The sequence below is a fragment of the Eumetopias jubatus genome, unplaced genomic scaffold, assembly GCF_037043125.1.
Source record: "Eumetopias jubatus isolate StellerSeaLion01/CBP00866 unplaced genomic scaffold, mEumJub1_p1.0 scaffold_1, whole genome shotgun sequence".
NCBI classification, from domain to species: Eukaryota; Metazoa; Chordata; class Mammalia; order Carnivora; family Otariidae; genus Eumetopias; species Eumetopias jubatus.
The window spans coordinates 67,225,457-67,253,239 of record NW_028274807.1 but is presented as its reverse complement, the minus strand read 5'-3'; the positions used below and the strand labels follow the sequence as shown (position 1 = coordinate 67,253,239).

At 48.7% G+C, this 27,783-nt stretch overlaps 1 protein-coding gene across 1 annotated transcript in view; it reads right to left on the bottom strand.

The window, feature by feature from the left end:
* Window positions 1–27,783, bottom strand: part of PDIA5 (protein disulfide isomerase family A member 5) — a 90,337-nt gene that overhangs the window by 22,802 nt on the left and 39,752 nt on the right. Inside the window, exons 7-11 of the mRNA XM_028091322.2 lie at window positions 25,162–25,222; window positions 17,237–17,304; window positions 9,576–9,667; window positions 9,411–9,482; window positions 3,166–3,302 (exon numbers count right to left, since the gene is read on the bottom strand). Of these exons, the coding sequence (XP_027947123.1) occupies window positions 3,166–3,302; window positions 9,411–9,482; window positions 9,576–9,667; window positions 17,237–17,304; window positions 25,162–25,222 (430 nt within the window). The remainder of the gene's footprint in view (window positions 1–3,165; window positions 3,303–9,410; window positions 9,483–9,575; window positions 9,668–17,236; window positions 17,305–25,161; window positions 25,223–27,783) is intronic.

Genomic DNA, 27,783 nt, shown 5'->3' with positions numbered 1-27,783 from the left:
CAGTTTGAGCCTTACTATTTCAGTCTGTTGGCATCTTTAAAGAAACCTGAAATGTAATTATTCGATATTTTAGCTCCTTTTTCCAGCTCTAAACTTTGCAGATTTAGAAGTATGCCTTGTTTTTTATAGTTTCAACAAAACTGCTGAATAAAAAACAAGTACCACCCTCCAGACTGAACCAAGCTGGACTCCTGGTCATTCAGCATCAAGAAGGTGCTCCAGTCAGGCTGGCCCCATCCCTCCCTTTTTCCCCCATCACAGTCAGGAAGGCGGAGACTCGCTTTTGATAAAACAAAGACACACTAGTTCATCAACCCAGTAATCTAATCTGCACAAGAAACAAACAAAGTACATCCAGGGATCCTTCATCCTTCATAGAAACTATGGTCTTCTTTGTCGATAGATCCCAACTTGTTTTTCTAAGTCTCCAGTATGGTCTGTTTCTAAACCACTCCCTGTTTGGTCTGGGATGGAAACCTGTCAGACTGCTGTGATTTCCAGAATTCACCTTTTATGCACTTGGGAAACCTCGGACAGTGCTGCCAGTCTCTGGCCTCCTGACGTTTGTCCTTTTCTCCCGGTCACTCAAACACCACACAAGTGGTTTCACAAGCGCTGTGGGTTCTCTGGAGTACTCTCGCATGAGCTGCACAGGGAGGCAGCCAAGAGCTCTCTGCTCCCAGCTGTCCTCTCCTGGGTTCCGAATTCTCTCAAAAACCACAAGCGGTCCATCACTTCCCAGGTGACAGACCATGCTCCTGGATACGGAGGGAGTCTCTACACAGAGAGATGACTCAGTGGGAGCTTTAACAGGAAGCTTCACTGCATGCTTTTGCCCTGATCCCTGTCACTGTCATTCGAGCAGAAATAAGCCCACACATATACGCACTCGCACGCGCGTGCGCATACACACACACATGCACGCACGCACAGCCAGGCGGCTGGCAGGGACCTCATCAGAGAACGCAGAGTTCCTCACAAGCAGACACCCACCAACGGAAGCCTCAGATGTCTCCGTTTGCTAAGTTTGAAATCAGAGCCCCCTCAACAGGGCTCTGCACGGAGCAGGGTGGCTTTCAAAATATTTATTAATAACAATGACTGATGGGGAAAACAAAAGTTGCTATCTGGTTCCTATTTCTCTTTCTCTAACTTAGCTCTAAACAAATTCATTGGTCTGTTTCTCACCCATTAAGCCCTTACTCTGTGCCCACAGAGTGGGGCACGGGTGGGGGAGGGGGGAAGTGATGAACAAGATCCTTCTGGTTCAGGGAGCGAAGAGCAGGAGTGATGAGGGAAGGGAAAAGGAGGGACACCACGAATAAGCTCCAGGCCCCAGACCCTGCAAGCATCAGCTCCTACAGTGGGTTGCTCACAACCTAAGACTACAAGAAAGAACACAGACAAAAAATTCCAATCTATGTAGTACATATTGTTTTTGGATAATATACCAGATTCATCATAGGGGATATACACTCTGCACGCTGAGATGCATCAACCACAAACCATTGCTCAAACCACTCTGCACTGTGTCAGGCTGCAAGGGGCGACGTTCCCAGGGAGGAACTGTAAACAGTCAGCCACTGCCCGCCTGCACTAATGGGACAGGGATGCAGGCGGGCTGACCCCAACTGGACATGCAACGTGACCTCACGCTGATCTGGCTTCCACAAGCAGCCCTGAGACGCGCCGGGAGAGCACATGTCAGCCAGGTGGACACTGTGACACGCTCACTAAGGCCTGGGCAGGGCTGGGGGTGAAGTGCTCCTAAGGGCCCATCATGGCCCTTAATCAGGAGGCTCTTTGGAACTTAGCTTTTGGGGGTGTTTTGTCAGTTTTCTAGAAATTCAGAAGAAGGGTCATAGGAAGATTTTTCCTTTGGATTCTCTCAAGAATTTGGCACTTCTCAGAAAGAAGGGGCTGGGGAAATCCCTAGCAGTGAGGGATCCTGACTAACCAAACCCGTGTGATACCCTGAGGCAGGGGGCGGGGGGGGGGGGGCGCCGGCAGACCCGGGGGTCAGCAGTACTGCACTTACGGAGCAGTGAACAATTCGGGCCATTTCTGTGAGATAGTCTCCTTATCTGTAAAACGGGGCTCGTCATCCTGGCCTAGCGGCGCTGTGGGGAACATGAAAGGAGCTGACCCCGCGGGGAGCCACTGTATCACCACAGGGTGATACACAGCTGTTAGCATAAAGACCCCTCCTACCCCTGCGATGATGAATACGACATTCTCCTCGCCCAATGTACCTCCATCGACTGGATGGTTATGGCACTGCTCTACAAAGCGGTTATTTCTTGCCTGTTTTTCTTCTTCACAATCTCTTCCCTACCATCACTGGGCCTTAAGAGCTGGGAAGAAGCTCTGAGAGAAGAGCCCCCCACCACCCGCATATGCACCTGTCCCAGGGTGCTGAGGACCCACCTTGTTCACCCATGGGGGGTGGGCCCTCCTTTCCCAGGAACTCTGCATCCCTGGGCTGTCATCCCCTTGCTCACCTCCCCAGGAGCAGCCTTCTCCCTCTTGGAAACAAACAACAATCAATTTTCCATTCTCCATGGGAATGGGGAGGACACTGGCCTAGAAAATTCCTGAGCTACAGGCCTTCCAGCCATTATTGCAGACGCCTTTTACAGCATTCACACATTTCCCTTCCCTGATCCAACTGTGGCTGCTTCAGGCTACGAAACTTTCAGGTTGAAGCAGAAGGAAGGCATTCTAGATGTTGGGGGAGGTAAGGCTCTGGCCCTGGCCTCACTGTACCCTCTCAGTTGCTGGGCAAGATACAGGCCCTCTTGGGGGCCTCAATTTCCCCACCTAGATTAGGGGTGATTACTGTTCTAGCTGGTATCTAAGGGCCCTTCCAGTCCAATTCTGGGAAATTCATTTGCATTTCCTGACTCATGCTGACAGGAAGGCGCTCAGGCCCACCAGGTTGAGCTGAGGGACACTGTGACCCGAGCACAACGTGGGTGCTGCCCCGATGGTGACGCAGGGTGGGCTGTGTGCGCCGTGAGGGCAGGGACCTCGCCCGGCACCAGGGCATCCCGGCACGAGGAGGCGTCCGACAGGCAAGTGCTCACTGGACTCGCGTCCCAGAGCAGTGCCCGCCCTAGGCTCAGGGAGGAAAGGATGTGGCGGGAGGAGCAAGGTTCCACTCACATGGGGCGTGGAACATGACGAGGACAGAGGAGTGTTCCTTCACAAACTGGTCAAAGTCTTCGTCGGTCAGGTGATAAACGGAGCCGCCCTCATCTGCCCAGGGAGTCTCGGGGACCTGGGGCTGTGGCGGCTGCGGACTGGAAGACCAAAAACAGGCAGAGCTCAGAGCAAGCCCGGGGCTGGGGCAGCCCTTATGAAATCCAGCCCCCTGGCCAGAGCCCCCATGGCTCCCGTGGCCTGCTGCCGGGGCTCACCGGAAACCCCTCAGTGGAGGAGCAGGGGGTGAGCGATTTGGCCCTACCCACCTAACCATCCCCGCAGAGCCCCAGAGGTGCTTAGCCGAATGTCTCCTCACAAACAGTGGCTTTAGCTACAGCTCTCCAGGCAGCTCAAGAAATCCCCTTCTTCCCAGGAATCTGGGGGTTTGACAGCGTCTCAGGCTGTTTCTAACTTTCAGCAAACCGGCAGGAATAAATAGCACCGACAAGGAGTGACCTTTGGCGAAGCTCACTGTTGTGTTTAGTAGCTCCCCAAGGGCTGGGGCGGCGGTGGGGGCGGGGGGGGGGGGGGGGGAGGCAGGCGTATGTGCAGTGGTTAGGAGGAAAGAGAGGCCGAGTGTCTGAGAAAGACCAAATCTGGGCGGGGGAAGGGGCCTGCCACATGGGTGCTGCAAGGCTGACCAGCGTGGGAGGAGGGTCATGAGGAGGAAGAGTGGGGCCGGGGGCACCCTAACCTTGGCAGCAATTACCCTACGTCATTAATCCTTTCTAGAGACCAGGAACAAAGCTCTCCAGTTCTCCCCAAGGCAGAGAGCTGGATCAGGAGGAGCCGGGCCTGGAGGTCAGTCCAGATGCCCACTGCCCACCTGCTGGCTGAAAACCTCAGGAAGCTGCTGCCTAAGCTCCCGGGAGTCTGCTTTCCCCAGGGATGACGGCACACTGCAGCTGCTCCAGGGGGAGGCTCGCAGGGGCCCTCTATTGCTCCAGAGCGGAGGACAAGGCTGCCGGTGACACGAGCCCCAGATGCTCTGCCGCCACAAGCACCTTTTTCAGAGCCCCTTAACTGCCGCTCTGAAAAAATCCTTTAGGATGACAAATGTGAAAAGACAACCATTGTTTCTTGCCTCTGAGAGCCTACAGTAGAAAAAAAGTATACAGTGCCAGCAGCCAGGGCTAGGAATCATGAGAGAGAATATGGCCGACACAATGGGATCTGCCGCCCCCACCCCATAGAGAGCCCGGGTTCAATGTCACCTTCAGAAGCCCTCCCTGCTGGTGGCCTCAGCAGGGCCCCCTGGGCCCAAGCAGACTTCCCGCTGCTTCAGCGGGAAGAGGGCAAGCCATTTCCAGCCCATGTACATCCAATGTCAGATGGCGCTGGTGGCAAAATCGTGCTTTGGGATTAGTCACTAGCCAGACAATGGTCCCAGACCAACACCAGGAGACCGAGGCTCCCATACTTGGGCTCCAAACACCACCAATTCCACTTCAGGGAACTTATCTTGCTGGTACAAATGCACACGTGCGAAACTATGTATGTTTGAAGCATTCACCGCAGATGATCTGCCATGCCAAAGATTAGAAACAACCTAGTGTTCATTGGTAGGAAATGGTTACATAAACTGCAGTGCATCCACACAACGGGGGCTGAGCAAGATAAGGAAGAACAGAAAAAGCTCTCGATGCACTGACGTGGATAGACCACTGGGACACACAGAACAGGCCACAATGTACTAATTTTTGCATAAAGGAGGGAGAGATAAAAAACGGTAATCCATATTTGCTTGCATCTGCATAAAGAAACTAATCAATGTTGTTGCCTCTAGGGGGTAGGAGGTAGAACAGGATGAAGGAAACCAGTGGGAGCGAGGCTTTTCAATGTATAATTTTCAAATATCTTTTAAAAAATTATTTTAATTAAATGAATGGAATTTATTCAGAAGTTAAAATAACTTTTAAACATCCTATGAGAGCACAGAATGGAGAAGCCACGGCTTAGCTGCAGTACAAGCATAGAAAGTGCCTGAGAAACTTCTAGTTAAACACAGAGAACACCCTCTAAAACCACTAAAATAACAGAACAAGACTTAAAAAACAGAAGAACCCACAGGAGCAAAAAGAATAGGAAAGACAACATGAAGAGAGGAAAAGAGGTCAGTGCAATTTTAGAAGCTAGGAAAGTGACCTAGCAAAACAGAGGGCAGAGACCTGAGGTGCAGGGTACATACAGGGGCCGGGGGCCCGACAGCCACACCAGGAGCAAAGGTGAAGTCTCTGAAGGACCCCAAGGCACCACCCCTGGAAGCAGGGCCATGGCAGAGGCTGGAAACAGGGCATATATCGAAAGCCTGAGCAGCTAGGCCCTCAGATCCTGGCCCTCAGGCTACCAGCCAGGTGAACACCCCTGTCCCACGCAGGAGACAACCGTTTACTTTCTGGAGAGGACTGAAAAGCTGGGCATAAAAGCTGGGCAAAACAGTGGCATGAGGGCTCACTGCAAAGAGAAGGACTGAGTAGAAGTCTGAAGCCAAACACTATTCCTGACTTATGCCTTTTACCATCGGGCTCCTCGAAGACCGGGGCTCCCTCTGATCGCTCCTGCACCTAACGTGCAGAACACACCCAGTAAACGCTTTCTGAATAAATGATGGAATGAGAGAAGAATGGTTGAAGGCAATGGAGGTGTTTAACCTGGAGAAGAGAAGACGTGGGCAACACAACAGCTATCTTCAGATATTTCAGACTGCATCAGGAAGAGAAACGAACATTTATTTTCTGTGGCTCTGAAGAAGAGAAGCAATGCCAACAAGTGGAAGCTCCAGAGAAGGAAACTTCAGTCACTGGAAGGAAGAACCTTCTATCTACAACAGATGAGAGGGAAAGAGAGCCATGCTGGGAGTCAGAAGAGCTGGGTTTGAGCCCCATTTCCTCCACTTACCAGCTCTAGGGCTTAGGCAACCAAGTTCACTTCAAACATCTACAAGACAGTGTATTTGGAGGCCTTTCTTTACCTCTCAGCTACATCTAGACAAATAATGCTCTGGAGTAAGATACTTCATAAATGTGTAAGTACTACCCGAATGTTCCTAGAGATCACTTATGACTGAAATCCAGAAATGGTTCAAACAGGAGTAGGTGACCCCAACATGAGTCAAGGCCTCGTTCTACCAAGGTGTTTGAGTGGGACTGAGCTAACTGCATCTGTTCTAGAGGTAATGCAAATGTCACAAGGCAAACTGCTAGAGACATATTCGCTGATGTTTCTATTCCCTTCCAATCCTGCGACTCCAATTTACTGGGCTCTCCAGACTGGGAAGTTCACATAAATCAGACACTTATCTGAGGTAGGTGCCCGTGCCGTAGATAAGATGCAATAAGCACGGCAAGTCAAGAAAACTTTGTGATTGCTCTCAGTTCACTCCTGGTTGAAATAAAAACACACAGGCAGAAACAAGCGGCTCAGTCAAAACAGACTACCGTGCATACAACCCCTAGGTGCCAAGCCCAACCCAGCAGCATGAAATCTGCAGAGAGAAGAATGAGGAACGGAGCCAGTGGGAGCACAAGGGGACATGCCTGCCATGATCAACGCACCTACCCCAGAGTCCCTGCACACTCAGACCCCGGAGTCTCCACCTGGCCTCACCCAGCGCCCACTGGCCAGGCACTCATGGGGGCGGGGGTGTGGCACGAGATCTGGATTCCTCTCTCCTGGGCTTCTGAAAGTCATCTGGAGAGTTAGCAAGGCCGGATCCATGCTCATTCTTCTACACCTGGCCACACACAAGCCCTGAGCAGCCAACGAATGGGAAGGCCCAGGGAAGAGGTGCCAGGAAGCAGGAAAGGTGGGAACACTGCCAACCACCAGGATGTGGGACAAGACCGGTAAAGACTTAAAACACCTGCCACAGGGAAAAACCACACACAGAGCTGGGTAATGGAAGGAAATTCACCAAAATATTACAACACATTATCTTTGGGTAGGGAAGAAGGGAGGGCTTTTCCTTTTGTTTAAATATATTTTTAAGTTTTTCTATAATAACATATCTCACTTGAAGAGCCTTGAAATAAAAAAATATTTTTTTAAAAACTAAGCCAACTGCCAGCACAGCGACATCACTAGCTCTTGCTGGGGTGCGAGATGGAGGGGATTCACTGGCGGTCCTTCAGGAGGTGGTCTCACTACCTTTCCTGTGCTGGGGGCTACAGTTAGGCCTTCGGAAGAGCTGCTGCCACGAGTGCCCCTGACCCAGGGATCACCGGTGGTCAGACAGCTGGACAGGGCTGCCCAGGGAGACCCAGATGCTGCGCACCCCCTCCCTGGAGTCACCCCACCAACCTTCTCAGCCTGGAGACCAGGACTGAACCAGAAACTGCTAACAAGGTTTCCTCCCCACATGGGGTGAGGAGAGGGAGAAAAGGAAAGGTGGGAAATGGAGGGTGGGGGGCCGCCAGCCCGGGGATGCCTCCAGGTCTCTGTCCAGAACAGAGTGTAGTGGAGGAGCTGGGTGGCAGTGGGCACAGAGGAGTGGGTCGGGGACAGAGTGCCAGGCCCCAGTGGGGAGATAATCACCTGTCTCACAAACTCCGCTGACACGCTCCCCTTGTGTAGGGTTAGCAAGCAATTCTCAACACTTCAATAAAAAAAAAAACTAAAACTAAACCTTATCCTTCCAAAAAGATATGAGTGTATTTTGAAACCAGAAAAGGTTAGAGAAGGGGGAGGGAGGCAGACAGATTTTATGCTCTGGTGACAAATGAGATTGCTATTTGTTGAAACCTTCTCCCGAAGCAGAGTAAGATGTGTCTGGCTAGAGGAGAGGACATGCTTATTATCAAATGAAAAAGGAAAACAGGGGAGTGAAGGCCCAGGTTAAAACAATGAATACATGAGAATGGGGGGCCGCCTTCCCCGGCAGGGGTGGGAAATGAGGGAATCGATGAGGACAGAGATAGGACAATGCTTCCCGAGAAACAAAAGATGCCGTGCACACATGGTGTTACCATTGTATCTTATCTCCCAGGGACCCACAGAACAGAAGACTGGGAGTTTCAGCCTTTAGAATCTGACAGTTTGTTTCTTTGTTTGTTGGGGGCGGGGGTACAAAATTCATCCTCCTCCTCATTCTGAAAATACACATTCTCAACCTCCGTATCTTTGGATAACTAATTCTTTCACCTTGTGCCCCTCAGGTAATGTCAATGAATATCCACTGTGCCAGCACCTGGGCAAGGGGTAGGGGGCTCCGAGCAGAACTCCGGGGAGCTGCCCAGGGCAAGCCTGGCCATGCTCCCTGTCGAATGCAGGAGCCTGGGTAAGCTCCTTATCACTGTGCTCTGCTACCTTATTCATTAAATAAGGCCGAGGATAATGTCTTCCTTTCTGGGCTGTTCTGAGGATTACATGAGAATCCATATAAAGTCTTTAGAATAGGGTCGGCCACGAAGTAGAGCCCAAAAAAATGTTAGCTGGTATTATTCCAAGAACGATGCACAAAGAGCCACACAATGGCAGTGACTGGTATGTGCCAAACTGATGACAGGCAGAGCTCAAAGCAAGCAGGGAAAGTGCTTGGCTGGGACGGCTCGAGGAGGCTGCCAGGAGAGGCGGCGTCTCCCCAGCTCCCCTGGTGGGGGAGACAGACTCCCCTTCCAACACACCCGTCAAGGTCATGCCAGTCACACACCTAGCACGGTGGGGGGTCCAGATAAGGGGTACTCTGGATTAGGAGGATCCAATCACATTACAAACAGGGATCACAAGGTTGCCATGAAGCAGCATCTGTGGGGAGTGCACATGAATGGCAAAGCACTCTGCAAATCTAAGGTATCAGAGTATTTCTTAGGAGCTTCACAGCACCTCATACACTGTTGTATTTGAAGTAAGTGCTCAATTGACAATCCAATTTTCAGAAAGACCTGCAGTGAAGCCTCTCTCAAAACTAACATCCTCGATGAGAAATACCCCATCAGATAGATAGTAAGGGGAAAAGAACTATTTGAAATGCAGTCACCATGGCCAGAGTCACACCAAATCCTCCTGATTCCCATATCCTAAACCCACAAAGACCCCATCCTCACCTAGAAGCAACCCAGAAACCACCGTTTGGGCAGCACAGCGGGACCTTTCCCTTCCTGGTTCTCTTCCTGGCCCCTAGCCACAGCCCTGAGACCAGGGGCCACCCCAGGGTCTAGCTAAGGTCCCACCCTCTAGGCATACACCCCCGAGGCAACCATCCCACTTACTTCTTCAGCCATTCCACAATGTCCTCAGCTGTGGACCCATAGTTGTCATACTGGAACAGAAACCGTCCTTTCCTGTGAAATGTGGACAGACAACGTGGGCTCAGCCAGGGATGCAAACGCCATCAGGGAGGGGAGTGAGCATCAGAAGGGAAGCGGGGGACTTACTCGAAATAGCAGATGGTGGGGTAGCCTCGCACATTATACTCCTCCTTGATGTTCTCAAATTCCGAGGGGTAGATGTTCATCCCAGCCAGCACCTAGCAGCAAAGGGAGAACAGACCTATCCACACTTTGCCCTGCAGACACCCCCACCTTGTCCACACACAGCCCATCTATCCGTCCCACCAGAAACAGATGAAGGGGACAGAGCCTCACAGACTGACGTGCAGCCCTGGGCAGCGGGGGAGCAAAGCAAGCTAACCCAGCTGGGAATGACGGCCCAGAGCTCTGGAAGATGCAGGGTCTGGGCCAGGTGCTGGCCCTCTGTAGAGGGGTTTCTTTTACTTGCCCTGTAGGGGAGAGCCATCCCAGAGCAAAAACAAAGTTCTGAGGGCTGAAGAAGACACCTGGCCTTGCTACCAAGTTCAAATAGGTCCTAGAGTGGGGCTACTGCACCCAAGTCCACATTATGCTTTCTCCCTGCCCATGTCAACCAAGGTTGTACTCCTCTCCTAAGCTGCTGAGTCACCACTCAGCCATTCCACAACGTCCTCGTGGCCTGCCTCCATCTGTCCACCTCGGCTTTGTGTGCAACTCACAGCTCCTATGTGGCCAGAAGAGAGTGTGGCTCTCATGACAATCCACCTGCCTGACTCTCTTCCCTCCAGACTGCTAGATCCCTCGCTTCTCTCCTCCTGTTTGTAACCATTACCTACAGCCTGACTGGACCACCTCCGAAGTCTGAACTTGTTCTGGTTGCAGGGGCCCCCCCTATCCAACACACCTAATGGGAAAGGAGAATTTTAGTAGCTATGTTACTAAATACTAAGAACAACCCAGAGAGAAAGAAGTCAGAGTGGCCAGACACAGGAAGACTGCTCCTCAAAGCAGGGCAGCATGGAGGGGAGAGGAAAGGAAGTTCAGAAAGCCAGGAGCAGTCACAGAAGCAGAGAGAAGAAACCCGGGAAGCTGACTGTGCTGAACAATATATATGGAAACATAGGAAGAGAAAAAGGAAAACAGTAGTCTCAATGGACAACAAACTTGATTCCAAAGACTGCATCCACTTAGGAATCATGTGACCTTGGGCAAGTCACTCACCCTCACTGAGGATCCTTGTGTGGGAGACGTGGGTGATGAAAGTAATCATAGGGCTCTCAAGAGAACTGAAGGAGATGACCCATGTCAGAGGACTCAGCACCAAACTGGTGCTCAATAATCGTCAAGTTCTTGATTTCCTACCAAATCCTCCTGGTGACGGAAGCCACCTGTACCTCTGGCAGCACCATCCCTAGAGGCATCTAAACATGTCTTTCCAACAGTCTTAGGTAGCTAGCACAATGCCCGGCATACAGTGGCACACAATAAATGCTTACTAAATCACTGACTTTTCTCCCCAGCTCATCTGTGGGATGCTGCAAGAAACACGGGGAGAATAAGCCTGAAATAGAACTTACTAGAAGCCCTGGGACCCTCTAAAAGCCATTCTGCTCATTTCCCCAGACTGATTCAGCAGCCTGTTCCAGTAATAATTGTCTACTTTAAAGTTCTTTTTTTATTCTAATTGATCTCCCTAGCGTCTGCACACATCCACCATGAGATTAATCTTCCACAACCTCCTCTTTCATTACATCACTCCCCTGCACAAAACCTTTCAATTCCACGGAATACGGGCTAGCATCTAACACCACACTCAAAGACCGTACAGTCCCTAACTCATTTCGAATTCTTCTTTCTTATAAAACTCTTAGTTATGTACTTGCTAGGGTCTAGGTTTTTTATTCTCCCAGGAATGGGAGAGTCTGAGACCGCTGCACAGGGAGGAAGTTGGACTGCTTGCCGTCTAAGGCACCCTGCAGTTGGCAATATACCACGGCGGCCAGGAGGCTCAGGCGCGGGCGTCAGGATGTTCGTTTGGGTCCTAAATCCCTACTCAGTAGATGTATTTCCTTGAACAAGTCAGTTGCCTGTGTGCCTCAGTTTCCTCCTCGGCAGCTACCTCTTGTGATTACTGAAAGGTAGTACAGATAAAGGATCTACAACACTCAAAGTAAAGTATCTACAACTCTCAGAATACGTTAGCCGTTCATGACCATAGTAGCCGAACTATGGAAAGAGCCCAGATGTCCACTGGCAGATGAATGGATAAAGAAGATGTGAGATATCTATATCTATATCTATAGATATAGATATACACACACACACACACAATGGAATGTTAGCCATCAAAAAAATGAAATCTTGCCATTTGCAATGACGTGGGTATAATGCTAAGTGAAATAAGTCAATCAGAGAAAGACAATTATCATATGATCTCATTTTTATGTGGAATTTAAGAAAGAAAACAGAGGATCATAGGGGAAGGGAGGGAAAAATAAAACAATACGAAATCAGAGGGAGACAAACCGTAAGAGACTCAACTCTAGGAAACAAACTGGGGGTTGTTGGAGGGGAGGTTGGGGGGGATGGGGTAAATGGGTGATGGACATTAAGGAGGGCATGTGATGTAATGAGCACTGGGCGTTGTATGCAACTAATGAATCACTGAATTCCACCGCTGAAACTAATAATACAGTATACGATAATTAATTGAATTTAAATTACAAAAATAAATTTAAAAATATGTTAGCCGTTTTCATTAATACTACTAAGAAGCTCTGCAATTCTGCCCAAACTTCCAGAATACATGCTGTATTCCCCTGGCCCTTACTTTGTGTCTTCTAGTCTTTTTGCTTAGGATGCCCACTCCCCATCTCACAATTACTACCTAAGATTTATTCACCCCACCTTCCTGTGCAGCCTTTCCAAACCATCTTTGCTTGTGATGAACTTTTAGTTCTCAGGGTTTCTGTAGTACTCTTGTGCCTCTTGGGGGCATTTATTAATGAGATAAGTATTTTTTTTAATCTTTTATTTTAAAGATTTTATTTATTTATTGAGAGAGAGCACACGAGCAGGGGGAAGGGGCAGAGGGAGAGGGAGAAGCAGACTCTCTGCTGAGCAGGGAGCTTGGCACGGGGCTTAATCCCAGGACCCCAGTATCATGACCTAAGCCAAAGGCAGACACTTAACCAACAGAGCCACCCAGGCGCCCTGAGATAAATATTTCTTGAACAACTGCGTACAAACACTTTTTGGAGTCTGTAAAGCCAAATGAGGCAAAACTGGTCTCAACCGAAAAGTTAAGGCCACAAGGCCTGACCTGGAGCCACAGGTGCTGGTGCCGTTCGGTGGCGTGACTCGCTCTGCCTCATGATCCGACAGGAACAAGATGGAAGCTTCACAGAGCTGGTGCTCAAGGGAAGGTAAGATTTCCACAGACACGGAAGTGAGACAAAACGAGATGCAGCCCAAGAAGCGGGGAATATGCTGGTTTAACCGGACAGTAGGACACAGAAGGGGGCTACAAGAGAAGGCTGGACCAGTCCACTGAGCTCACTCTGGAAAAGGCTTTTAATGCCTAAGCAAGCAGGACTTTATTCAGGGGGCGCTGGAGAGTTTTCCAGCTGCATTTTTTTTTTTAAGATTTTATTTATTTTATTTGAGAGAGAGACAGAGAGAGCATGAGCAGGGGAGGGGCAGAGGGAGCGGGAGAAGCAGACGCCCCGCTGAGCAGGGCTCATTCCCAGGACCCTGGGATCATGACCTGAGCCGAAGCCAAGAGTTGGACACTCAACTGACTGAGCCACCCAGGCACCCACCCCCCTTTTCTTTTTTAAATATAAACAGGTCAGGCTGTAAGGGGCAAGTCATGGGTCAGGAAGAGAAGTCAGCAGTCTCTTGCAATCACCCTGGTGGGCTAACCAGGGCCTGACCCAGGGTGGTGGGCAGAGAGAGGATGGAGGATGTGAGGGAGAGAGACGTATGATGAGGCCCCGGGAAAAAGGCGTGTTGGCAGAGGAGCCTGGGGTACTTGGGGAGAGTCACGAAAGCAAGCTGGCAGTCCGCTGCGTGGCAAGATACTGAATTTTATTTTAGACATCCTGCATTTGGGATGTAAGGAGAAAAATGCAGACCAAGATGTCAAGCAGGGAGTCTGATACATGGTCCTGGAACTTAGGGACTCAGGCTCCACGGAGCTGCATTTTGTTGAAACTACAGACGTAGATAAAATCACTGAGGGAGAGACCATCACAATAAGGAAAGCACAGTGCCGAGCCCTCGTTCCACTGTGCTAATAAGAAAAGAGGCTGAAAAGAGGAAGCTCGGGAGCACCCTCATTTCGCGAGTGGGAGGAACAGTAAGCACAAGAGCAGTGGAGGGGGTCAATCATGTGCATCCGTGAAGTATCTGTAGGTTACAGAGCTGTTTCCCCACACCAGCCACTTGCTCTTCATAACAACCTAGCGAGTTAGACAGGGTTTGCATCATCATCCCCATTTTCCAGACAGGGAACCAGAGACTCCAAGGCTATTTGCCCAAGATCTCCTAGCTGGTTAGTAAAGGGCCAGCCCCAGAGTGTAATCTGCCCAAGTCTGTCACCATGACCGACCCATGTCACGGTGTTCACACCTCGATGGCCCATGATGGCCAAGGTCAACAAAAGACTCAGGGTGGACCTCAGTCACTAGCAAAGCTGGGAAGAGGAGGCAGATGGGGACAGGCTCTGAAGGCTGCTCTGAGACAGGGAACAGCAACGGTTGCTGACAAGATGTCAATTAGCAGCAGTACACAGGACAGATACCGATGAGTCACCAGATGTTAATGACAGCAAAGAGAGGCAGATCTGAGTTTGGAAAATGGCAAAAGCTGAGCATCGCTGACCTGGCCTAGCTTACATCTTAAAGACATCATCAAGTTGGATACCTCCCAAGAAATTTGTCGAGGAGGAGGGTTTCTGACCCTTGCTACAGACACGGCTAGCCAAAAAGGGCTCACAGATGACCGAGACGGAGAGAAGACGGGAGGTGCTAGTCCAGCTGGGTTTCAGCAGTGGTGAGGGGGCAAGCATTTGATTTCTGGGGACTAGCAGCCCATCTCTGCCCTGCGGTGAGGACAGAAAGGAATCACGCTTCTGGTCGCCCTCTTTTTGGGGAGCTGTGGCTGTACCATGAGCCCTGGCCTCCAGAGGCCTCCTGCAGCGGGTCGTGTGCATGTGGCCACACTTTTCCCCAGTTATGGAGCTGGGAAAGGATGACAACTTGCTAAAGGTGCTTTCCTAAGAAACAGAACAAAACGTACCCCAAGCAAGAAAACACAGAAGCAAGGAAATGAATGATTTCACACAACACAGATGCCTTAGGCCAAGGTAACTAACACCTAGCCAAAGCTGGGCTTGAGCAGCCAGGCGCTCCAGGCACCCAGACGACCCCACTTAGTCTTCCGTAATGTTGTCTAGGGAACTGGGAGGGTCACTTTTTATGTTTCTTGACTTGGGCCCAGGCAGAAGCAGGCACTGTTGTTGTTGTAGTTATTGTTGTTTTCTTTTTTGGAAGCAAGTACCCTTAAAACAAGTTATCTTCAGGGCTAATCTTGAGAAAGAGCCTCATGTGAGCCCAAGGCCAAGGAGAAAGACCTCGTCCCACAAACATCCTTCCCACTTTGTCTCTGTCCTTAATAACTGATGCTCTGACGTCCTTTAAAAAGAGGAACATCAGGGCACCTGGGTGGCTCATTCGGTTGAGGATCCAACTCTTGGTTTTGGATCAAGTCATGACCTCAGGGTCGTGGGATCAAGTGTGGAGTCTGCTTGAGATTCTCTCTCCCTATATCCTTCCCCCGACTTGTGCTTGTGCTCTCTCTCTCTCAAATAACTAAATAAAATATTAAAAAAAAAAAAAGAGGAGCATCATTTTTTTAAGTAAATGCAGAGCTTAAAATAAAACGTCCTCAGGAGTGATAAGCCACACGCTCACTCATTCATTCATCAGCACATATGGGGTACCACTATGAGCTTGGCTCTGTGCTTGTGCTGAAGAACCAGACACGGACCAAACACGGCCCCAGTGCTCAAGAAGCTCACACTACAGTGAGAAAACCATATTATAATTAGTATCAACGGGTGAACAACATGATCTGGAATGAAAGCAAAGAGGAGTAGACCTGGCCATGCATGGCAGAGACAAGCTCTGTGGGAGCACAGGAGGGGCTGGGAAGAATACTAAGTTCGGCAGGGAGATGTGCCATTGGCTGAGCATCTTCCAGATGTCGCACAACACTGGCCCCAAGACCTCGCCTGCTCTGATGGAGCTGGCCAGGCATTTGTGATCTGACCGGGGCTGGAGCTGTTTGACTTCAATCACACCACAGAGTTAGGAAGTTGAGGTGAGTTTTCTAACGGTAAACGAGTGTGGGTAGGGAGAACACTGGGTAATTAAGCCTTTTCTCCAGGCGAAATAATCGTGAAATATGCTATCTACTGAGGCCCCAAAATGCAGTGAAACTTCCCCCCAAGTGATGTATCTGTGCCCCGAGGCCAAACATCTCTAGGCAAGTTGCTAAAAATTCCTTAGTGAGAAACAAGCAGGACCTTGGTGTTGCGCCAGAATGAGGTCAAAAGAGAAAGCACCAGCTCTCTGCAACCCAATCTTGCAGGCAGCCCAGCTGGCGGGGCTGTCACCATGCCCAGGTGCTGCCATGTCAACTTTTTAAAATGACTTTGAACTAATCACCAACTTAGTTTGATCCATAAATATCATGATTCAGACTTAACACCTCAGAACTCCCTTCATGGGACTCTGGCCAGCCCCACCGTGATGGCTCTCCTCCCCACAACCTTTCATAAAACGTGTATGGATTTTTCCACGCTCCCTGGAGGAGCCAGCAACTCTTTTTCTCTTGCCGCCAATGGAAACAAAAACAAAACAAAAAAAACCCCCAAATCTCTGTGGCTCAGGGTAAGTGTAAAACTGGACAGACGTACAGCGGAGAAGAGACAAGGCTGGTGGGTGGGGGCCGCACAGAGATGACCAGGACCATCAGTGAGGGGTCCTCAGCTTGGTGAGCTTTGACTGCCCGGTCTCCCCCGCCCCTCCTGCACCATCCCGGGTGCTCTTCCTTCCTGAGGCCCACTTCCTCAATGGCTCCTCTTCCCCCTCCTGTCCCTGAAAGGTGGGCATCCCCGAGACAACCCTGGCTCCTGTCTGCTTCCCATCCCCACACACGCTGCACACCGTCCTTCAGAGAGCACCTGCAAGCTCAGGTCTCCAGCTCCCTGCCTGGACTACCTATTTCTGCTGTCATTTCTATTGTTGTCCCACCACACAGGAACCACAGCCCTGGCAAGCTTGGCAGGAAACTGCCCCCGGAACCCGCTTGTGCTTTGGGCCCACCACTGGTCACCAACACCCCTTTCTTTGCCACTGGGCTACCCAGCACCAGGAGCCTAGGCCCACTTTGGAGCCCCGCCCCGGTCATTCTGGAGCGCTGATGGTCTGCAGATGGCCCCTGGTCACCCAGCAATACCACCTGTGCTTCTTGCTGGTTTCCTGGCTATTGCGTCACCGCCCTTGGCTGGACAAGAGCCAGATTCTGCTGGTCCCAGCAACCCTGTGGAGTTCTCAGCATCCACCAAGGACAGGTCTGGATCACGGGCGCAGAGAGCAGGGCAGCGGTAGGAGGGGAAGTCCTCACAATTTTCAAATCTGCCCTCCCCCGCCCTAAGCCCCGCCTCCACCGACTCTCCAGGTGAGCCGGCCAGCCCGGCCAGGCCCGTGGGCCTCACTTACAAAGTGGCCTCGCAGCTGGGTCGCGGCCTTCTGGAAATGGGGCATTATCCTCTTGCACATGCTGCACCCTAGTCACGGGCAGGAGAGAAAGCAGACATGGTTATAGCGGGTGCCAGACCCCCGTGCCCTGCCCTCCCTCCCCTCAGGCCGACCTCTGGCAGCCAACTTTTACCCAGCCTGCAGAAGGGCAGGACTGCCCCAGGGCGTGGGAACACAGAAGGAACAGGAGGCAGAGGCCCTGCCCTCCAAAGAGCTTACAGTCTCAATGGCAGAGGATAGGACACAGCCCAGCAGTCCCTCAATAAGTGTGGGACTGACGAAGCAAACACAACATGGCTGGAGAAGGGCAAAGCAGGAAATAATTTAGGGCTGATCATGAGTTCACCGGGAATTCCGGGAACCAGAAGAGGCGACAGGAAAGCGCAGCTAAAAGCCTCCCCTCACTGCCTGGTCAGGGGCTACGAATGAACATGAACCAGATGCCATTAGGAAGAAAACTGTCCAACCACAGATACGATGAGCTTTGGGATTTCCACGCCCCTTTCCTTCCATCCACAGGAATAATTAGGCAGTGAGTGGAGACGGGCTGGTGTGAAAGTACCAGCTGAGGCCTCGTGGGAGGAGCGCCAGGCCAGGATCGGCACACCTGAGTGCCTGTCTTCCCGTCATGCACTGCACGGCCCTGGACAGGTCACCTCTCCTCTCTGCCTGATGGCTCCTTCTGGCAAATGAGGGTTGGAGCAGACCACCTCAGGCCCCCTCTAGCTCTGACATCGGACGATTCTATGATGTCTTTGGCTCAACCCTCTATGGGGTTCTGTGGTCTACCATGTGGTCACATTCTTCTCTCCCTGGGATGGTGAAGGCCCCCCAAGCCTTGGGGGACACGGGGCCCAGACAGCCAAGCCCCAAAGATCCGCTAGTACTTCAGAGTGACCTTGATTTAAAAGCATGCCCCACCCTGCATCAGTCGGAGCAGGCCACATTTTGGCACTGACCCCACAGGGCACACGCACTGGTTTCTTCAGACATAAGGAACTCTGACATGACAAGCTGTTATTCTTTCTGACAGACGCTCTGCTATAAAAAGGCTTTGAGATGCACGTGAAGGCCGCAGACACCAGAGCTGCCCAGAACCCCGTGTCAGGCTGGATCTCATCTCAACATGACACAGGGGGGACAGGGCCATGCAGCGGCAGGCTGACAAGCTCTATTCCATGTTAGCTAACGCCGTGGCAGACCGACCGTGGGCAGAGTAGTACAGATCAGAAAGGTGCTCTTACCCCCTGGGCCACATACAGACTCTGGAGAACTGTGAGCAGGTCCTAGCTACCCTGGGACCACTGGAACCTCCCCAGGACCAAGTCTACTGGACCAAATGTGACACAGGCTATTTTGACATGGAGCTCCCTAAGCGCCCACAGCCCCTCCCTGACATCCCTGCCTGGCAGACAGATGAACACACAACGGGACACACAGCAGCATATGAAGCGTGGGCTCAGGCTCATGCCATTAGTACAGGCTCAGACTCCGGGAGACTCAGGAGAGTGGGAGCTGTTGCCAGGTCAGCACACAGCACAAGCCCACAGCTTCTGCCCTCAGAAGACGAGGTACCTCCCTCCAGCAGCCCACACAGCACCATCCCCATGAAGAAAGGAATGTGCCATCTGTCAGGGGACACCGTTCCCACTGTGGGACTTCACAGAGGCTGCACACAGGGACAACAAGGCCGCCTCGGCCAGGTGCCCATGCCCCAAGCTGGATGTCACACAGTAGAGACAAACAGGAGGCCGCACAGCAGAGGAAGAAGCTCGGCTCCGAGGAGTAGGAGACCCGGGCCTGCTTCTCCCCTTGACCATCTGCTGCCTCTCTAAGCCTGGCCACACAGTCTGAGCCTCAGCTTTGCCCTCTGTGGAGTGGAGACAGCGCCTGACACTCAGCAGGGCAGGCCCCAGGAACACAAGACCTGAGTGTGTACCCCCAGGGGGTCTGCGGCCGTGGGGGATCCCCTCCACAGTGGACAGAGGCTGTCACTCTCAGGAGGAAAAATGAGTGGGGGTGGGAGGGCACTTGCTTTCACCCACTCTTCACTTGGTGACTTGATGGCCACGTGCATCAGTCAGAAGCTTAACTTATGAACTGTCCCCACAGGGCTGGCGTCTCTCGTCCAGCTCTGCCTGCCTGCAGCCTGCAGCAGCCTTACCCGCCGCGTCCCCCGAACTCCCCGTGGATGGAGCCCAGCAGTCCTGGGAGAAGAAGTTAGTGAGGTGAAGAGGTGATGGGAAGAGTAATAGGAAGCTCTGGGCCAAGCCAGTTTCCAATTCAACTTCACCAAAAATAGAGCTGGTACTGTGATCCCTATCTGAATTTATCTTCCAACAGATTCGACTGAGAGGCAGTGGAAGAAGTAAGACTAATTGTCACTCTCAACTCCCCAAAGTTAGAGCGGTCACCCTTTTACTTTCTCACTAATTCAGTCAGCAAACATCTACTGAATAGGCAGTAGGTCCTGAGGAACCGGATACTTTGTCACAAGTAAAGCCTCCCATTGCCTTCAGACTCACTCACCCCAATCATGATCAAAGGATCAGAGTCCTAAAAGACTTCCCACTTAGGGAATTGGTGTGTTTCCAGGAATAAGCTGAATTATGAAGCCATGAAGGCTTGAGTGGACACGTATAATAAAAGCACAAGTTTGTTTCAATAAAAACAACAACAAAAGAGTCCTGGGGTTACCTGGGACCCAGGAGGCCATCCAATCTGACCCCTCCACAAATTTGAACTTAACAGCCCCGAGTTTTCTCCCTCCCTCCCCAACTACTAATTGCTCTGTGACACCAACAAGGGGTCTCACTTCTCCTACCCCAGCTTTCCATTATATAAACACAGTAAGTATGCTTGCCTCTCTGCCTGCTGTGGTGAGGGGGCACACTGCCAGACAGCCCGGGGAGGGGATGTGGAGAGGTGGCTCGCACACTCTAACGCAGACTGCTAGGGAACCACCCTTGGTAAGTGATCAACCAGTGTCATTATGCTGAAACCCACACGGCTATACCATGATCCTGCCTTGCGACACATACCGTATACTGATACACACTCTGTTTTAGTCTCATTTAACCTAATGCATTCAGTTCTGAAGGCTTCTGAGAGAAACCACAGGAGGCCCTGTCCTCAAGCGGCTGGGCAGGCAGGACAATTCCTGAAGCAACTCACAGCTGGGCAGTTAATAAGATCACTCCAAGGAGAAACAAAAAGGGGTGAAACCAACCAGTGAACATTAATGAAAAAAATGACCCAGGGTTAAAGTGCAGATCATTCTGAGCAGAGCCAGCTCTAACAAGAAGTGGAATACCAGGGTCTCTTTTCCATAGGCAAGCCAGGTGTCTGAGAGGAGGCTGGGTTAGAGGGACACCCAGCAATCAACAGGGGCAGGGGAAAGGCTATTGTCATGGTGAATAAACCACAGGCCCAAGTCAGGCAGAACCACCATAATCTCACAGAAGGGTAGCCATCCAGGGAGGCATGATCACTCAGGTGGAAATGGGAGGAGTCTTTGCTCAAAGAACTTCTCAAGAAGGTGGATTCAAGGCAGGCTTTCAAGAGTAAACAGAACTGAAATGAGAAGTTACAACTCACATCACAGAAATAACAAAGGATCGTAAGACACTAGTATGGGTGATTGGTCACCAACAAACTGGACAATTTAGAAGAAATATGTAAATTCCTAGAAACATACAATCTTCTAAGATTAAATCAGTAAGAAACAGAAAACCTAAATAGACCAATTACTAGCAAGCAGATTGAATCAGTAATAAAACACCTGCCAACAGACAAAAGTCCAGGACCAGATGGCTTCACTGATGAATTCTTCCAAACATTCAAAGATTTAATACCCATCCTTCTCAAACTCTTCCAAAAAATTGAAGAGGAGGGGAATACCTCCAAACACATTTTATGAGGCCAAAATTACCCTGATACTAAAACCGGACAAGGACACCACAAAAAGAGAAAATTATAGGCCAATATCCTTGATGAACATAGACGTAAAAATCCTCAACAAAATACTAGCAAACCAAATTCAACAGTACATTAAAAAGATTATACAACACAATCAAGTGAAATTTATTCTAGGGATGCAAGGGTAGTTCAATATCTGCAAATCAACCAACATGATACACCAGGTCAACAAAATGAAGGATAAAAATCACAAGATCATCTCAATAGATAGAGAAAAAGCACTCAATAAAACTAAACATCTGTTTATGATAAAAACCCTCAACAAAGTGCGTATTGAGATAACATACCTCAACATAATAAAGGCCATATATGACAAACCCACAGCTAACATAATACTCAATAGGAAAAAGCTAAAAGCTTTTCCTCCAAGATCAAGAACAAGACAAGTATGCCCACTCTTGCCACTTTTATTCAACATAGTATTGGAAGTCCTACCCACAGCAATTAGGCAAGAAAAAGAAATGGAAGGCATCCAAATCAGAAAGGAAGAAGTAAAACTGTAAATACTTTTACATATGATATGATACTATATATAGAAAACCCTAAAAACACCCAAAAACTGTTAGAACTAATAAGTAAATTCAGTAAAGCCACAGGATACAAAATCAATATATAGAAATCTGTGGCATTTCCATACACTAATAACAAACTATCAGATAGAAAAATAAAGAAAACAATCACATTTAAAATTGCATCAAAAAGAATAATATATCTAAGAATAAATTTAACCAAGGAGGTAAAAGACCTGTATGTATACTGAAAACTATAAGACACTGATAAAAGAAATTGAAGATGACACAAATAAAAGATATTCCACACTCATGGATTGGAAGAATTAATATTGTTTAAATGTCCACACTACCCAAAGCAAACTACAGATTCAGTGCAATCCCTATCAGAATTCCAATGGCATATTTCACAGAACTAGAACAAATAATTCTCAAATTTTTATGAGCCGCAAAAGATCCCAAATAGTCGAAACATAAGAAAGAAGAACAAAGCTGTAGGTATCATGCTCCCTGATTCCAAACTATACTACAGAGCCATAATAATCAAAACAATATGGTATTGGCATAAAAGATACACAGATTAATGGAAAAGAATCGAGAGCTCAGAGATAACCCACACATACAGAGATAATTAATTTGTGAGAAGGAGCCAAGAACATACAACAGAGAAAGAACAGGCCCTTTAACAAATGGGTGTTGAGAAAACTGGTCAGCCACATGCAAAAGAATGACACTACTAGGCCACCGTCTTACACCACACACAAAAATCAACTCAAAATGGATTAGAGACTTGAATGTAAGACCTGAAACCATAACATTCTTAGAAGAAAATGTAGGCAGTAAGCTTCTTGACATGAATCTTAGCTATGTGTTTGTGGTGCAGACTCCAAAGGCAAGGAACACACAAGCAAAACCAGACAAATGGGACTGCTTCAAACTAAAAAGCTTCTGTACACTGAAGGAAACCATCACCAAAATAAAAAGGCAACCTACTGAATGGAAGAAGATACCTGATAAGGGGTTAATACCTAAAATATATCAAGAATTCATACAACTCAGCAACAAAAAAACAAACAACCCGATTAAAAAATGGGCAGAGGATCTGCCCAGACATTTCTCCAAAGAAGACATACGGATGGCCAAGAGACATAAGAAAAGATGCTCAACATCACTAGTCATCAGGGAAATGCAAGTCAAAACCATAATGATATACCACCCTCACACCTGTCAGAATGGCTTTAATCAGAAAGATAAGAAGTAACAAGTTTGGCAGAGATGTGGAGAAAAAGGAAGCCTTGTACACTGTTGGTGGGAACGTAAATTGGTGCAGCCACTCAGCTGGTTCACTACTGGGTATTCATCCGAAGAACACAGAAACATTAATTTGAAAAGATATATGCACCCCCATGTTTACCACAGCATTATTTACAACAGCCATGATATGGAAACAACCTACATATCCATCAATGGATGAATGGATAAAGAATACTACTCAGCAATAAAGAAGAATGAACTCTTGCCAACTGCAACAACATCGATAGACCTTGAGGGCATTATGCTAAGTGAAGTAAGTCAGAAGGAGAAAGAAAAAACACATAACTTTACTTCCACGTGGAATCTAAAAAACAAAACAAAAACAAACTCCTGGATACAGAGAACAGTTCAGTGGTTAGCAGAGGGGAAAGGGGCTTGGGCGTGGGTGAAGGGAGTCCACTGTGGGGTGTTGGATGGTAACTAGCCTTTTGGGGGTGACCACTTTGCTGTATATGCAGAGGTCAAATTATAATTGGTACACCTGAAACCTACATAATAAAAAAAAAAAAGGAAAAAGGAAAAAGAAAATACACCATATGCCATATGTCTTTTAGGCAGAAATCCAGTCCAGGCAGCGTGATATACAATTGATTTGAGCACCTATACGGTGTCTTATGTATACTACTGCAATAAACAAACCAGTTCCAAAGTGGAAAAAAAACAAAACAAAACAAAAAAACTAAACAGAACCTTGATGCTATAGCCTCTGATACTCATCCAAGCCACGGACAGGCCACAGTACACCCCCCTCCCACCACGCATGGCCCCAGCCTTTGGGCCGCTGGCTTCCAGAAGGGCATATGCAGTACACAGTGTCATTAGGGGACTTCCACAGGCTATAATCCGAGGATTTTCGATCGGTGGGTTGGGACCCGTTAGACCACAGGGGTGGCCCAGGCAGAGTATTTGAGGCTTTGCAGGACATACTGTCAACTACTCAACTCTGCTTAGCCTGAAAGCAGCCATAGACAATGTGTAAACAAATGAATGTGTCTATGTTCCAACAAAAATTAACTTACCAAAAAGATGGACAGTCCATGGGCCATAGTTTGCAGACACTTTATTAGAGGGTTATGACATAGTAGGAAAAACCATAACTTCTAAATCAAACAAAATAGAAAAAAAAAAGTGTGTACTGCATCTGGCAGAGTGTACGGCAAGTAGTAAGGGTAAGTATGGTTTTGTAAAACTTGTTTCAGCTTATTTACTTATTCAAGTTACTTATTAAAAGTACACACAAATTATATAATTTTTACCTATATATGTATATATATAATTTGTGCATACTTATAGTGCTAGGTTGCAATGACAAATATTTTTACATGAATACTATGAAATACAGTCAAAAACTCTGAAAGTCACGGCTCTGACCCAACCCCTTCTCTTACAGAAACAGAAACTGAGGGGCAGAGAGGTGAAGGATTTGACCAAGGTCACCCAGCTCGATGATGGCCCAGCTAGAGTTAGAACCTAGGCCTTCTGGTTGTCATCTCAATGGTCTTTCTGCTGTTCCTACGGCCTCTCGCCTCATCTAGAGACTGAGCCAAAATACAGGGCCCTTTGCTCCCTGGTCCAGAACCCCCACACCTGACAGGTGGAGCCAGAGCTGGGCAAACAGCTGCCCCGGGAGGCCAGCCAGGCTCTGGACGGTGAGCGGCCCCAGCACCTGAGAGAGGACGCTGAGACAGAGCACGGCTCCAGGGGTACCTGGCTCCCCCAGGCCCGTAGCTGGGGGGAAAGGGCTTCAGGCCCCCAGGAGGCAGAGGGGCAGGGAATGGGACATGGCGAGATGGCGGGAGGATCTGGAGAGGAGAGCCATGCTGTCGCTGGGTAGAGCTCAGGGTAAAGAGGGCAGAAGGATGCAGATTCTAGTGGGAGAAAAATTGATGTGGACAGCAGGAAGAGAGGAGCCAGGTGAAAAGGCAAAGAGGCACAGAGAGAGAAAGAGAGAGAGAGAGGGGTGAAGGACACCCTTCGCACTTTCAGAGAGCTGGGGCGAGCTCCCAGTCCCCTGCCTCCCACCCCCAGCTGCCCCTGCAAGAGTCTGAACAACTAACTCTGGCCCAAAGGAGAAAGGTCACTCACAGGGAGCATAGAACATCATCAGGAGCGGCTTCTCTTCCTTCTTCAGGAGCCGTCTGAAGTCCTGAGGCACAAACAGAGAACATGGCAGGTCACATACACAAGAACATGATAGGGAGGCAACACCTGCTCAGGGGCCCACGGCCTCGGCCGGAGGAGCATCGGGGGTGGGGGGGGGATTAGAAGTCCCGAGGTCTGACCTGAGATGTGGGGCATGCAGTCAGAGTTATGGCCCATCAGGAGCTGGATGACTGAGACAATCTGTACCATCCCCGCATATTACAGACAGGGAACCTGAGGCCCCTCCCAAGGCCACTTAGTGTGATGAAGTAGTCAGCACCAGGCTACCAGCTTTACCTTCAGCTCCGCCTGAACAATTCAAAGACTGCAAGGAGCTATTCGTGTCCCATGCGGTTCAATGAGGCTGCCCCTTCATATGATTTATGGAGTGGCTTTGTTTTTTTTGGGGGGGGGTTGTTTTCTTATAGCCCAACTTGGCCAGATGGGGATCTAGCTGTTCGTTACGGTAACACAGGGTTAACCCACACCCGCTCATCTCTTTCCTCAGCCCTGCTGCCACCATCCATGTGCCCAGGAGTCCACTGTGTGCACAGAAGCACACAGATGAGGCGAGTCCCCGAGCCCCCAGAGGTTACAAGCTAAACAGATCATTTGTATTTGTAAAACCCTTAGAATAGCACCTGGTACATTAGTAGGCAATACATAATTATTTCTTAAATAAATACAATAAATGTAAAAAGACAAATGGTCACAACAGTGCTAATGGAGAGACTTCAGTGTAAGGCAGGGTTGGAGACCTTTCTTCCAACAAGAGTCAACGATGTTCCGGAAAAAGGAGATCTGTCAAGGACTGCAGAAAAGTGCAATGACAGAGCATGTTTTGATTAAAATAATTTGCTTCTCTAACTGGTTTCCACAGAAGACAATTAGAGGTTTTTCTCTTTTGAATAATAAAGAAAATAAAAGGAGATTACAAAATGCACCTTTCTGGCAGCAACAAGGCATTAGGTAAGTAGATGACGGTTCATCCCGCACAATGGAATACTAGTGCATCATTAAAAACGATGAAGAGGCGTATTTAATGTCACAATAAGATATGCATGTTACATTAAGTGGGGGGGGAAGCAAGTTACAAAGCAGCATATAAAATGCAACGACACTTTTGTGAGTAAAAATATTTATATATGCACTACGTCGAAAGCCTCGAAGGCTAGAGAAAATACCAGCACTTATCTCTCAATGGGAAGGGATAGGGTAACTTTTTTTTCTCTTATCCTTAAACTGTATTTTCCAAATTTTCAACAATGCATATGTATTACTTGTAATTTTTCAGTTAGATAAAAAATATTACAAATATTTTGTAGGAATTCAAAACATTTTATAATAAATTCTGAAAATGTTCACTCTTGTTTAAGTAACTGTAATTATGTAATTCTACTCATGGTAAGGAAGAATTACTGACTTAAGATCTTTGACCCTGACAATGGGTAGAAAATGCAAAAGCTCTGAAAATGATCTTCTGAAATCCCTGGAGATAAAACCTGGTAAAGATCTGAGATGAAAAGGTTTTTTCTGAGCCTGTAAAAATTTGGTTTCATACCCTGGGTAGAAACAAATATTACATTCAAAGATGCTTAACTGCCTTCAACAGTGTGGAGTTCTAAGCTCACAAATACGAATCGGCACTTCAAACTTGAATTTGATCGTAGGGACTCGATCAGCAGAAGGGCAGCTATACCTTAGACTTTTACGGGACAGAAGACAGCACAAAGTGTAATAAGAGTAATGCCCACAGGTGTGAAAAAAATTTTTCTGCTTGATATTTCTAGTTACAGAAGAATGATCTTTGGAGTTTTAGGACATGAACATCTTAGGGGAGGGAGGTAGCAGGCACTCCGTTTCCAGAAAGGCTAGAAATGCACATTATCACAAAATCTACCTAGGAGCAACAGTGAGTTTAGGCTGCTTGTATTTTCATAACTACAAGCACAGATGTCACTACCTCCTGACACTTGTCCATCTTCCCTTGCCCCCAACATGCTCTTCATCTTTAAAAAAAAAAAAAAGCATAGAGCCCCCTATGGGGCCTGAACTCAAGACCCCGAAATCAAGACCTGAGCTGAGATCAAGAGTTGGACACTTAACCAACTGAGCACCCCAGGTGCCTGCTTCTTCTCTTCAGACAATACTGGCATGGTCTATCCCAGAGAAATGTTGATGCCCAGCCCCTTAATTCAAATCGCCACAGACCTACTGGGTTAGCCCACAATGATCACACAGGATCCCTTCTCCAGAAAGTATAAATGGCACCCTTTTCTTTTGGGCTAACAAGCATTAAGGGTGAATGATTTTAAATGAAAAGGGGGGGAAAGGCAGAAGAAGATAAAAAGTACATTTTATATTATCAAGATAAGAACAAACATTCTCCAGCTCATATCACAAAAACAAATGACAAGCATTGGTGAGGATGTAGAGAAAAAGGAACCCTTGTGCACTGTTGGTGGGAATATAAATTGCTGCAGCCACTACGGAAAGAGTAGGGAGGTTTATCCAAAAATTAAAAATGGAAATTCCATATGATCCAGTAATTCCACTACTGCGTAT